Source organism: Thunnus thynnus, chromosome 1, assembly GCF_963924715.1.
Source record: "Thunnus thynnus chromosome 1, fThuThy2.1, whole genome shotgun sequence".
In the NCBI taxonomy this organism is placed as follows: Eukaryota; Metazoa; Chordata; class Actinopteri; order Scombriformes; family Scombridae; genus Thunnus; species Thunnus thynnus.
The window spans coordinates 27134761-27148040 of NC_089517.1; the positions used below are offsets into that span (position 1 = coordinate 27134761).

The 13280-nt window shown below is 37.4% G+C and overlaps 1 protein-coding gene across 1 annotated transcript in view; it reads left to right on the forward strand.

Moving 5' to 3' along the window:
• LOC137185564 (RNA polymerase II elongation factor ELL2-like) overlaps nucleotides 1-12990 on the forward strand; it is a 33092-nt gene extending 20102 nt beyond the window's left edge. Inside the window, exons 5-12 of the mRNA XM_067593753.1 lie at nucleotides 703-950; nucleotides 4428-4552; nucleotides 5396-5510; nucleotides 5923-6409; nucleotides 6996-7047; nucleotides 7634-7805; nucleotides 7961-8005; nucleotides 9329-12990. Of these exons, the coding sequence (XP_067449854.1) occupies nucleotides 703-950; nucleotides 4428-4552; nucleotides 5396-5510; nucleotides 5923-6409; nucleotides 6996-7047; nucleotides 7634-7805; nucleotides 7961-8005; nucleotides 9329-9439 (1355 nt within the window). The 3' untranslated portion in view covers nucleotides 9440-12990. The remainder of the gene's footprint in view (nucleotides 1-702; nucleotides 951-4427; nucleotides 4553-5395; nucleotides 5511-5922; nucleotides 6410-6995; nucleotides 7048-7633; nucleotides 7806-7960; nucleotides 8006-9328) is intronic.
• The last annotated feature ends 290 nt before the right edge of the window (nucleotides 12991-13280 follow it).

Here is a 13280-nt window from a genome sequence, read left to right on the forward strand (position 1 = left end):
AAAGCCTTCTTTTCCTGTACCTCTGCCCCACTCTGACCTTCAAAGCGCAGATTAACCTGTAATGGGATTAGCACAGAGAGATAGCTTTCACTGCTCTAACATGCCCCATCTGTCTGCAGCAGGGATGTAATGATCAATGGGGTGTTTATATCTGAAGACAAATAGCCACAAGCTAGCACTCAGGTGTGATCTACAGATAAAGGTTATTAGACGATATTTTGATGAATGTTTTCTTGTTCCTCTTCAACCAATTATCATGGTAGAGCATGCACGCATGTTAGGCAGGTAAAGGCAGTGGTGAGAGTCAGGCTTTCAGGCTTCTCTTCTTTTAACTCTTGTCAGTCACATCTCACTGCCTTTGTTTGACCACTTACATAAAAATATGTGTCTGAATTGCACATTTCATTAAGTTCCAGTTGTAGATTTTCTTGCTCAGGGCTTACAAATTAGTCCTAAAGAGCCGAAATTTAGTTTCTATAATGTCTTAGGATTAGCTTATTTTGGATATGTCATATCTTGTCATATTGTCATATTTGAAGCAAAGACATGTGTACTGGTTGTAAAATGTATTGTACTTTATACAGCTTGTACACAAACACAGAGTTTTGGGCACTATAATGAAAATACAGCTCAATGAGTTACACTGTGAAACCTACTAATGAATCCGGTTCTTTCTCGCTATCTGCGTTTTTTTGTGTTCAGGTAAATGTGTCCAAAAGTTCCAAAAGAGGCCAGCACCTCTGTCTGCATCAGACAGCAGCTTCTACAAGCAATCTTCCAACAACCGGAGGAACGGCAGTATGGCCATGCCAACCCAGAAACCCCTGAAAGAGCGCATCATCCACTTGCTGGCTCTCAAACCCTACAGGAAACCAGAGCTACTGCTGTGGCTGGAAAGAGAAAGAGTTAACCCCAAAGACAAGGCTGAGCTCGGTGCTATACTGGAAGAGGTACGCAGAAATAATGTGTATGCATGCATCCATGCGCACACATATAAACGCATAGAAATAAATGCATGCATGCATATACACACATTTGACTCATCACACTACAGACACATCATGCACACATGATTTTCTACATTTATATGACTTGTATATTCTTAAACACACATGTACACATCTAGAAAGACATTATGCACACTGTTGCATGTGTGTGCCCATGCATACATGACCTATGCACAAATAACACACACACATGTACACATTTCTGTCTGGTGGGTGTGTTTGGAGTGAAAACCCAATTGAGCAGTGACATATAAACACTACAGTGTTCCAACCAGCCGTTAACACGTAATAAAATGCATTTAACAACATTAAAAAAACAATTTCTTTCTCACACACACAACTTTATTCATTCCTACTAGTACCAGTGCTTTGCACCAACCTTTCCATTAAAAACAACAACCATAAAATTGCTTAATTTTTGCAGGACCAAACATGATCCTGGTTTAAAGTGCATATGACCCAGAATCTGAAAAGTAGAGATCTTCTTTCCAGCTAGCAAGCATATAATCTTGTACTGAAAGAAACCAGGGGCCAGTTGTGCTTTAATTGAAGCTGTGATCTAATTTAGAAACGTTTACTTTATGTGACTTTCCTGTATACATTTTTGCGTAATTCCTAAATGATGTTTGTGTGCTTTTACTGTCATCATGTGTGTGTTTGGGTGTGTGCGCATCTTTGTGTATTTACTGGCCGTAGTGCATGTCGATACGTGTGCATGCGTGTGGTTTTTGTGCCAGTGTGCGTGTGTAATTAGGTCAATGCTGTAATAGTCTCTGCAGAGATTGTGTTTGCAGTGGGGCGGGCCGCTCTGTCAAGAGGCCCCAGAAAGATAGATGTCCACAGAGAAAGGCAGCCTGACTAGATTAGAGAGGAGGTTAAAGTCACTGTGAGAAAGAAAGCCAGAGAATCTCAGATGGGAACAGAATCAGAGAAAAAGGATTTTGCTTTTCAGGAATGTGGATGTGCCACTTTCAGCACATCCAGGACTCCAGTTTGTGTTACTGTTTGACACTGATTTCAAATGACAGGGTTCTGGTTTAAAATTTAGACTCTACTATAATTTACTTATTTACAGTGGTCAGTTCTTCCAGATAACATCAGTTTGCAACAAGCCAAAATGAAAAGTTTGGAGAAAAAGAGCTGGAATATAATAAGTGTGTATTTCAGTGTGATGTGTGGATTTCATGTGACACTGATTCTGATTGCGCTTCACTGGCTCCCCATCAAATTCAGAATCCAATCAATGTTCTTGTGATCACCTAAAGAGCTCTGCATGGTCAGGCACCTGCCGAGATCTACTGCAGCCCTACTGTATGTCACCAGCAGGTCTCTAAGGTATTCTGGTCAGTGTTTGCTGGTTGTTCCTCGATCTAGGCTTAAAACTAAAGGAGACTGTGCTTTTGAGGTTGTGGCTCTCTCCCTTTGGACTTAAGATCTGTGGACTCTGTGGAAACCTTTAAAAAGCAGCTCAAGACCCATTTTTTTAGACTTGCCTTTATGTAATATTTCTATTTTCTATTTAATTCTGTTTTTATTGTGTTTTTTTCTGTATGTATGTTTGTGCTTTATTTCCTCTGTGAAGCACAGTCACTTCTGTGATGTCTCTGCACTCGAAAGGTGCTATATATAAATAAATAAAGTTACTTACTTACTTACATTGTGTTTTAAGTTAAATCAGATTAAATTAGGAAAGTTATTGAATATATTTAAAGTCTCCCTCCAGTCAAACATGTGTTCGTGTTCCTACAGTTGGATGTTTGAGCTTCACTGTGCAGAATGATATATTTGCAGAGTTTGATACTAGAAGCCTGTTTTCACATTCATCTGCTGAAGGGGGAATTTTCTCTGTGCTCACCTTCAATCTGAGTTTAATGGGCGTACCCAGGAGCATGATTTGTGACATCCCAACTAGTTTGGAACCATTTGAGGGCCAGTAAACCACTTACACAAGTGTGATGTAGAAACTTGAAGCCTCCAGTTCACATACACTGAAAATGGACTTTACAGTAAAGTAGGAGGCATCATGTATCCAGCAGTTGATCTTTTTAAATGAACACTATTATTATGCATATTCATAGATTCTGGATTTTTATTGAGGTAGAAAGAGAAGATGTGATTTTAAGGATTTTTAATGATAACTGAACATTTTTTTGTGAAAAAACATGTCAAACACACATTATGATTCCAAGCGGAGGATTTTTATGTATTAAAACGTGTCTTGAGGGCATCTTTAAATATATATTAAACATTTTAAAGGGGACCTATTATTCTTTTCCTTATTTTTAGTTATATATATAATGTTACAATGGATGTTCATATTAAAGGTGGCCAAAGTTTCAAATAATGAGGTAAACACATGTAGAAATAATCCCAATGAGCAAAAAAGCACTGCTTTCAGACTGCTCTGAATGCTCGGTGGCCAACAGTTTTTTCTACTTTCAGCTTTTTAACGGCGCTAATGAAGCTCTGCTAATTATGTGAGGAACACATTTCACTTCCTGTAAATTCTTCATAATAAGTCTCCTGTTATTTAGTGATTTAAAAGCTTTTAATTTGAAGCAGTAAAGCAGGAAATGTTGGTTTTTCATCTGTGGTAACTTAACACGACTCTGATGCGGCTTCCTGAAAGCTGGCCAATCAGAACAAAGTGGGTTAATCAGGAGGGGGGCCTTAAAGAGACAGGAGCTAAAACTGCCTGTTAAGAGACAGAGGCTGAACTGAGGGGCTGCATAAAGGGCCAGTAGAAGATAAATAAGCAGCTTTTTGAACTGTGAATCATGCAAAGCTATTCTAGTGGAGTCCCAGAATAAAAAAAAATAGAGCTTGAAATGCGCATAATAGGTCCCCTTTAAATGTTTACCTTATTTTGACCAGTGTTTCAATACCATGTTGAATATTTGGAGTTAAAATAACTATACTTTCAACCTTTATACAGGCCCATACATAGTGGGCAAGTTACAACATCTAATGTGCCACATAACACATTTTCCCTATCTTGCTCATTTTCTGGTTCACCAAAATAAAAACGTACACATCGATATAGATATAGTAGATAAAATACCTACATGATACGTTACTGTTTCTAAGTAAGTCATCATCAGTTGAATTAATACCAAGTTGTATGTAACAGAAATGAAGACACATTACAATCAAAATCAACCCATTAATATAATGATTGTTGTGCCTCAATACATTTTCACTCAAATTAATATGTTTTGTCTGTTCTTTGTGTTTGATTGCTTGTATGTATTTTTAAATTTGATAGACACTGAGAGCAACATCAAGAAGGAACAAAGCAATAGATTTTTAATATTTTGATTCTTTAAGAGTAGATGTTAGCTGACAGCTACTGATGTGAATTCAGTCAGGAATGAAAGACTTTTAAATGGGAGTTACCTCATGCAGTATCTTGTATTTTAGGTGGCAAAAGTGAATCCCAAAGACAGCAGCTACCTGCTGAGGGATGACTTCTACAAGCACGTGCGGAGGGACTGGCCAGGCTACAGCGAGGAAGAGAGGCAGCTGATCAGCAGGCTGCTGGCCAGGTGGGTTATCAAACGAGGATGAAATCTCTGCTGTTTAAACAAACTAATAATTGCATTGCCCTGCCTCATTATACAGCCTGTTTATTTGACTTGGCATCTACTGTACATACAAGTTTACTTTAATTTTCAGTATGTTCAATATGTTATCAATGTTTTGGTTGGTGCTTGAAACTCTTTAATGTATTGTGGTTAATTTTCAGTATATCTCTGTACTGTATTTACTCACTACTTCTGTTCTCCATATAGTAAATCTACTACCGCTGATACTTTTTGTGTACTCTTTAGTCTAATTGTCTACTTTCTCCTTTTTTGTCTCATTAAAAGTTTGAGTTCTTCCTATCTGAAACGAGATACTAAGACTGTCAGACAGTCTTGTACTGACTGTAAAGCCATCTTAGGCAACTTTGTGATTTCAGAGCATATAAATAAAATAGACTTGACTGAATGGCATCAATGTTGTGGTGACAAAACAGGCTTCTAGTAACTTTAATAAATAACAATATAGTAATATGGGAACTTTCTTTTTCACTGGTCCAATTGTTTTTCACAACTTTAGACAGGCAGTGGCTAAAGTCCATCTCTTATCTGTTATTTTACTTCCCTCCTCCACATCTTCTTCTTTCAGTCCCACACAACTGTGCACAGGTGCTAATCAACACACAGGAACAGAATCTGCGAGAATCCACATTGCATTTTTGTGCTTAGTTTTATTAGTTCTTCTGTAATTCTCTGTAACTTTGCAGTGACACCAGTCAAAATTAATAACTAACATATTAAATAATAACAAATAACATATTTTTGTCTCATTCTCAAATTCCCTCGTTCTTCCTTTCTGTTTAACAGAAAGTTACAGCCACACATCAGCAACCAATCAAGGAATCCTCAAGCAAACGCAGCGATGCTGAAGACCTCAGAGGATACAACACTACATCACAGCGCAGCAAAGAACCCTGCTGTGGTAAGAGGCCATATTGATTTTGTTAATCTGTGTTTTAACCTGGTTGTTTCGTGTGAAGGATTAAGCGATATAGAAAAAAAATCATTAATTTCTCATGCTATTACATTTCAAAATTTGCTGATAATTGCTTCTTCTGTTTAATACTTATATTTATGATTTCTTTTATATATGTATGTACACAGTATACAGTATATTTTGCACTTGAACAATTGTTGCCCACTAATCTCCAGTCTTTGTCTTGTTGGTGTTCAATATCTGCTGGCTTTTACGTTGTACAGGTGAAGTCAGTTGAAATGATAGATTTTGTATGTTAGGTTTGGCATTGATTGACAAGCTAGATTGCAGGTTGGTCATTGTATTGAAATATTAACGTATGATATATAATTAGATGTTTTTCTTCTTCCTTTCCCAGAAACGCCCCGTGCCTTTTGACTCACTGGAAAGGATAGCTGTTAAGAGACAAAGATTAGCTGACCAGACGCTGCAACAGCAGCCCGCTGTAAACGGACTCTTAAACAATAAAGGAGGTCACGACAATACACCTCCTGCCCTCAACCCCAGTTTCCACACAAAGACTGAGTTTCAAAGGACAAGTAACCATACAGGGAACCAAAATGGTTTACCAAGGGGCCACAATGGCTTTCCTCTAATGCACAAACTGTCTAGCACCTCTGACACACCTGTGACAGAGACCAGGGAGCAAGAACCAAAAGTAAACAGTCACCAGCCACCACAGGGTGAGTCTGACTGTGCTCACCAGCAGCTCACCAACAGCCAGCACAGAAAGAAGAAATCTAAAAAGCACAAAGACAAGGAGCGAGAAAGGTTAAAAGACAACCAGGGCAATGAATGGTTAGAGACAAGTCCTGATCTCAAGCGGAACATGGACAAACTTGACAGTAAGGCTCTTTTTTTTTACATACCATTGAATTTTATGCTAAACTCTTACGTGACTCCATGTGGCACATTTCTGGGACTATTTCTGTTCAATTACATCTGTCATATGGCAGCACTCACATCTCCAAGACACCCTTTTGTCATAATGTGTCTCAACTGTTGTTTCTGTGTTTCTCCTCCATACTTGTCTACAAAATGACCACATTTGTACTTTGAACAGATGGCCAGTGGTAATTGTGTGTGAGGTCTCTCTAAGCACCATTTGTTACCCCACTGGTGCATTTATACAGTATTATCTCATAAGCATGTCTGTGTTGGTTCCCTTAAGCTCACTCTCTTGAGTCCTCAGTGTGTTATGTGGCTGACTGACTCAACAACAGCTCAAGCAGTGCATTGGGTCTCTAAGCTGACACATCTCCTGATACCCACAAGCTCTTAGCTAGTCTGCACAGAAGCAGGCGGCCAGACACACACACTCACGCTGTGGCTATTAGCAAAACAAAATTATTGCTAAACATTCAGATCATGTCAAAGTGTCTTTATTGAGTCACACTAATGCCAATTTCTTTGTCTGATGTTTTTTTTTAGATCCTGACATCACAAATGATGTGGCCTCTGAAGGGAAGCCAGATTATGTGCTGTGAGTATAAACATGATTGACCATCATTAAAATATGTTTGCTGTTTAAAAGTGTGTTTAGGATAAACAGTAGGACAGTGTGCTCCCAATTTTGTTTTTGCTCATTTTTTATCTTCTCTAAAAAGGAAAAAAAAATCTTATTACACATTAGTAGACAGCCATTACTATTTAATCACTATCATTTATCTGTAGATGGTTCTAGTGAAAGATTCAATAAATAATTGTCTAGAGAGGTGACGATTGGGTAACTCAGTATCAGGAACAGTGTGGCCACATACTGCCATCTTGTGTTAAAGAAGAGGTACTACACAAAATGGAAATTATAAAATGGGATTTGAGGAAATGTTTACAACAAATGGCCTTTTGTAGAACTTGAAATAATAAAAGGTTATGGCAGATGAAAAAATAGTGGCTACTGAAAGTAGGATAAGAGATTTTAGTTTCTTCTTTTTGTCTTCTGTAATCAGCTGCATGTGATCAGGGAGATTCTTCAAGATAAATACTGTCTGTAGTATTAGCTAGCATAACATCACAGGTATATCATCACATGTAACTCTATAAGTGTTTGTCTGTGTGTCTCCTTGTAGCACATATGACACCATCACGAGTTTGGAGCAACGTCAGAGGTACCAGGACGATTTCTGCGCAGAATACGACGAGTACAAAGACCTCCACTCCAGGATCGCCACCATAACTCACATGTTTGTTCAGCTAGGATCCAAGATCAAGAGCTTGTCCCCTGGCACTCAAGAATACAAGGTAGATACACAACTAGATCTGACTTGAATTGTTTTGACTACTTACATGGGTAGATACATGTCACACAGTGCTGAATTGCAGTAGATGCAAAGGTATTATTGAATGCAGTCAAATTAATATTTACAAAGTATTTATTTGTGTTTTGTACCATTTAGATAATGGAAGACCAAATATTAGAAAAGTACAACAAGTATCGAAAGGTAAGTCAAACATTTGCTACCATTTAATGATTTAATTTATTGAGTCCTCTTATGTTTTTGGCAAATCTCCTAAAAGTAATCACATGTGAATTCTTTTTAAGGAGTACCTCTATGTTACATCTATGCTGGGATACATGCAAAGAGACCTACAGTTTTATTCAGCACATCCTTGATATATACTGAAGTTTTGACTGTGCTAATAACTTATAAGAAACTGGTGTTGGCCCTAGAATAGTGTTTATTCTGTATACACAATAGAAAACTTCAATTACAATAATGAATTGAATGAACTTCTGTCATCCCAGACAAACCTCGACTTCCTCCCCTCACATTGGCCGCTAGTAAACAATCTATATTTTGTGTCAATAGATTGTTTGAGTTAACTTAACTTTGATGACTTTTAATATGTAACATTCACATGCAATGAATTGTGAGAGAAATGTTGAAATATGTTATACAGGAAAGGCTATTTGCATCAAGAACCCAATTATAAATAATTATAGGCAATTATAGGCGTTCTCCACAAATATGCTTCATTTGTGTAGAGAGCCAATCATCTTCTGAGCCCAAGTACTGTGAAAACAGAACTCTTTTTAATCATCGCTCATCAGCTGCTTGAAATGCCAAACACATTGCTCTGAGACTACTAAAAAGCATTTTGAAGTATTTTCATTCTTTTTTGCTATACTTGAAGTGTTTATAACTGTCTGTGGTCAGTGAATTGCATTACAAAAAAAATTAAAGTACCTGCTGCCGATATTCCCTTAGATCTACACTACATGGCATCAGTAAGTGGACTTTAAAGAGATCAAGGCTTTCTTGGAAAGTAGTCAAATATAAACTAGACAAGAGTATCAAACTAATCAGAAATAAGCCATTCAGTCATATTAAATTTAAGATAATTACAAAATTATGATCTTCTGTCTCTGATAAATCTTGCATCAACTGGCTAGAATAAGTCATGTCATGTCGTACAGCTGGCAAAGAAGTTCAGAGAGCTTTTGGATTTATTAGTGTAGTGTATTCATTAGTATAATGTGTTAATACATGTGAAGTCAGAATATCTGTACTGTCATTGTGATAGTGCTGAAGCAGTGCATAATGTTGCACATCTGAAAGCTGTAGAGATATCTTCTATAAAGTCAGCTGTAAACTATTTAAAATGTTTTTGGCAGTACAAAAAGGTGAAGACCTTTTAAGCTGTATGTTCAGTGTCTTTAGATTTAAAAGGGCTGCTGTCTGGCACTTTGCTCCATGTGTTTTGTTTTTTTTTGGAGGGGGGGGTTTCACTTTTTATTAAAATGCTTTCTCTTCTCTCCACAGAAGTTTCCAGGTTACCGGGAAGAAAAGAAACACTGCGAATATCTCCATGAGAAACTGTCCTACATCAAACAGCTCATCATAGACTATGACGTCTCTCAGGCTTCTTCGTAGCATGGGCTCCCCCTCCCCGCTTGTTAACATCAGATTTTTTTTTACATGGAAGCATAAACAACATAGGTGAGAGTGATATAAAAGGTTTTGGGTGAAACTGCAGCTATCAGCACAGACTGCCTCTGCTGGGACCATTGATGACAGATGCTGTGAACACTAATGATTACAAGTCAAGAGCAGATTTCACTCTGGTGTTTATAAGTCTATTTGTTTTGAAGTTATCATTTCTTTCACGTAATGTTGATGTCAGAAATCATTTTAAATTAATCGAGTTGCTGGAAAGCAGCTGTGCTCATCACATTGCCATGACAGACAGTTTCCCTAATAGTCTTTCTTTGTTAAAAACCAGTGTCAGTGTAAGCCATTTCTTTGGAAATATGTAAAAGGTAGCAAATATGACTTTAACTTATTCACTTTGTTCTTGACACTTGGCTTGTTAAGTCAAACATAGCTCCAGGCACGGTTTCCCTTTCATTTTCATTGGTTTAAAGATTGAAATATGCAGCACAAAAAAGGGTGTACTTTTCAATTCCATATCAAAGTTGCTTCATTCATGATGCATGGTTGAAACAGCCCAGTGCAAAAAACCTTCACGTCTTATTATGCAAATGGGGTGAAATAATGCCACTCGTTCCCAGAGCAGTTTTCCTGAATGTTTCAGGCATTTATCTAGTTTATCAAGACTAGTTTGCAGCAGTTGCTGCATTAGCATCGACATATTGATGCTTGATTTTTAACAAAATCTTAAAAGAAGTTGATTTTTTTAAGAATTGGAAACAAGTGAAATAATCTTACCCCTTGACAAAAATAGGATTTTAAGGACTCAGTAATATACAACATGACATACTGACAGACAGATGATGATATTTCTGGTTGTATGCAGTCCTCATATATTGCACACTAAATTTGAATTTTTTAAATATTTGCTAACCGTTTGAAAGCAGCTGAATCCAATGAGCAAAAACTGGAAACTGTTCAGCATATACCTTAATACAGTGAGGTATATGCTGTCTCCCAAATGCACTTACGTTTATCTAAAGTATTTATTAACTACAACTCTTTTCAATGACAGTCAAAGGAACCAAAACGTCTAGCCTTCATGGCTGTTGCAATAATTTGCTGGGGAAAGACAATTCTTCCTCCCCAAAACAGTTTATGACATTATTAATCAGGCACCAAGTCTAGTTTCAAGTATTTTAACCCACTGGAAAGAAATCTCTTTCTCTCTTTTTCTTTCTTAGAACTACTGATGTATTTATTTTAAGCCACCTTCCTCTGTCCTGTGTTATTGGTCTCCTTAGCTTGAAGCATCAGGTCATGTTAGATCAAAGTGTTTGTCTAAGCAGTTGGCGGAGCAAGGTGGGAGAGGTTATGAGTAGATACTAACATAATATATTGTATGTTTTATCTCTGTTTGACCTGACACAGTTGTGGAGTGTCACTGGGTTGAGGCTGCCCTTAAAGTCCTCTAAATATTATTGGCAACAAAAGGCCTCAGATGGGAGGTACGGGGCCACTTCACCCAACATGTTAGCGGCATCTGAAATTGTTCACTCATTCACTATAAAGGGAAAAAAGCAGAATCAAACACTACTTGGTTAAGCTGCAAAGTGTGATGGTACAGTAGTTGATTTGCTCTCATAGTGGTCACTTTGAGTCTATCCACATCATTAGATACATAAATCCTCACATGAGAACTCAGGTGGCACTACAAAATGGGAGAAAACACTAAATTGGCGGTTTTAATAGAGTTGGGTATCATTTGAATTTTATCCATTCCGGTTCTTATCTATTCCCAGTTTCAACCCCAATACGGAAAAAAAAGAGATCAAATGTTTAGAAAACAAAAATATCTTTATTCTTTTGAGCGTTTACTTTGACTTTTATTGTTTCATTAAAAGACGTACATTCAAAGTCTTTTTAACTGAACATTATGCTTTTATTTTAAGTACTTTCTGTCTCATCTTTCCCTCAATGACAAAGTGTGCTGTCACTGTAAAGGCTGTGGTAACTGCTAGGTTGGATCAGCCGGAGGGACGAGCTCTTGTGAGTGCAATTAGGGTTAGGGTTAGGGTTGAGGCCAAGGTTAGGGTTATGCACACAATGAAGAAACACAACGCGTACAAATCTCACAAGAGCTTCACAAATCGTCCCTCTGGCTGATCTGATCTAGCCATGCATGCTCGTATCTAAGTAAATCAACACGTAGTTGCGTTAATGCATTACGTTGACGGGTTCTGGCAGATAGCCACATCTTTGCAGATATGTAGCCTTTCTTTGCAATAATAAAGTGTTACTGTGAACCGATGAGCAGAACTGAATTCAAAATTATTAATGGGTACCCGTTCTTGGCATTTTTGATTTGGTTCTAATTTGGAACCAGTTTTCAGTTCCCAACTGCAGGTTTTAATAGTGTATAGTGAATGATTTCAGAGTCGGCCATAGATAGTTGGGTCGTCAGGGAAATATGGAGCCATATTGGTAAAAAATGTACATTTTCTACACAATAACCCGTTGTGGTACTTGGGTATTGGAAACACTAGCCTGGAGGATTTTGTAGTCTTCAATTTCCAGTTAATAATCAGTCCCCATTCAGGTGTTTTTTGCACTAAACCCACTCTGAAAAAAGGGGCAGCAGGCTAGTGAAATTTCCCTTCAGATTGTAATTGTAATTAATCATCATGGTTACAAACTTTCTACTGAATGTTATCACACAGTCGGTGACGTAGAAGCCTTAAGAATATGAACTTTTATAGAACAAAAAAATCAAACTGCCAATATCAACTACAGTACAAGTCATTATCCACACACTCTGTTTTCTGCCTTATATTACTGTTAGCTGTTACATTTTACAACTTTCTTAGCCATTTCACTGTTCAAATTAATGCCAACAGTGACTTTCAGACACATTTAAATATTACTCTCTGGAGGAAATATTCTTGAGTTAAAAATGTTTCGTGCACAGTTTGATTGGCTATGATGACAGACTTACTCCTCAGTTGCATTTGTAATCCTTCTGGTACGTTATTTTAAAATCATCATTTAGGCATATGGTCAGGCATTTCTCAATAGGAATACCACTGTGGTTTATACTGCCACTGATATTGTTATTGACAACCCACCTGACTCAGCTGGTGGTAATTATGAGATGGTTTCAGGAGGAAAAATGTGTAATGGTGTCAAGTGTTTGAAGACCATAAATATCTGTTGGTTATTGAGTATGAAGGAATCACTGGTCTTTAAATACAGAATATTTCTTACAAGATCATTAAATGAATTTCATTTATCTGTGCAAGTCTTAATCACAAAAGGTTCACAAGGTTTGTTTGTTTTTTGTTTTGTTTTTTTGTTTTTTTTACTGGTGCACCAGCGTGTACTGCTCAGTGGGTGTTTTTTATGTACTACAAACCTGCTGAAGGGAAAGCCTCATCTAAGTCACAGAGGAGTCGGAGAGGAGAGTATAAATCATGAACTGCATTTTACACATGTATAACTTTCTCCTGTCCTGTTGTGCAAAGTTCAAAAGAATAAAAACATCAAAGCGATTCAAAGTGGTTGGGTTTTTTTTGTAAACCTTGTTCTTTGAACTTTCCATGCATGTAATCACACAGAGATAATCATCATTCGTGTTTTCTTTAATCACAATGTTGTTCAGCTATGCACTCCAGTAATGTTTTGTTATTTTTCCATGTGTGGGTTTATCAGACTGCAGACATGCTGTTGTAGGAACAAAAATCATATTTTATTACATAAATTGCTGGCAGGTTTTTATCCTCCCGTAGGACACTTGTTTGTTTGCAAGCAGCAAATGTACTAATGAATTACCAACATTTATAACTGC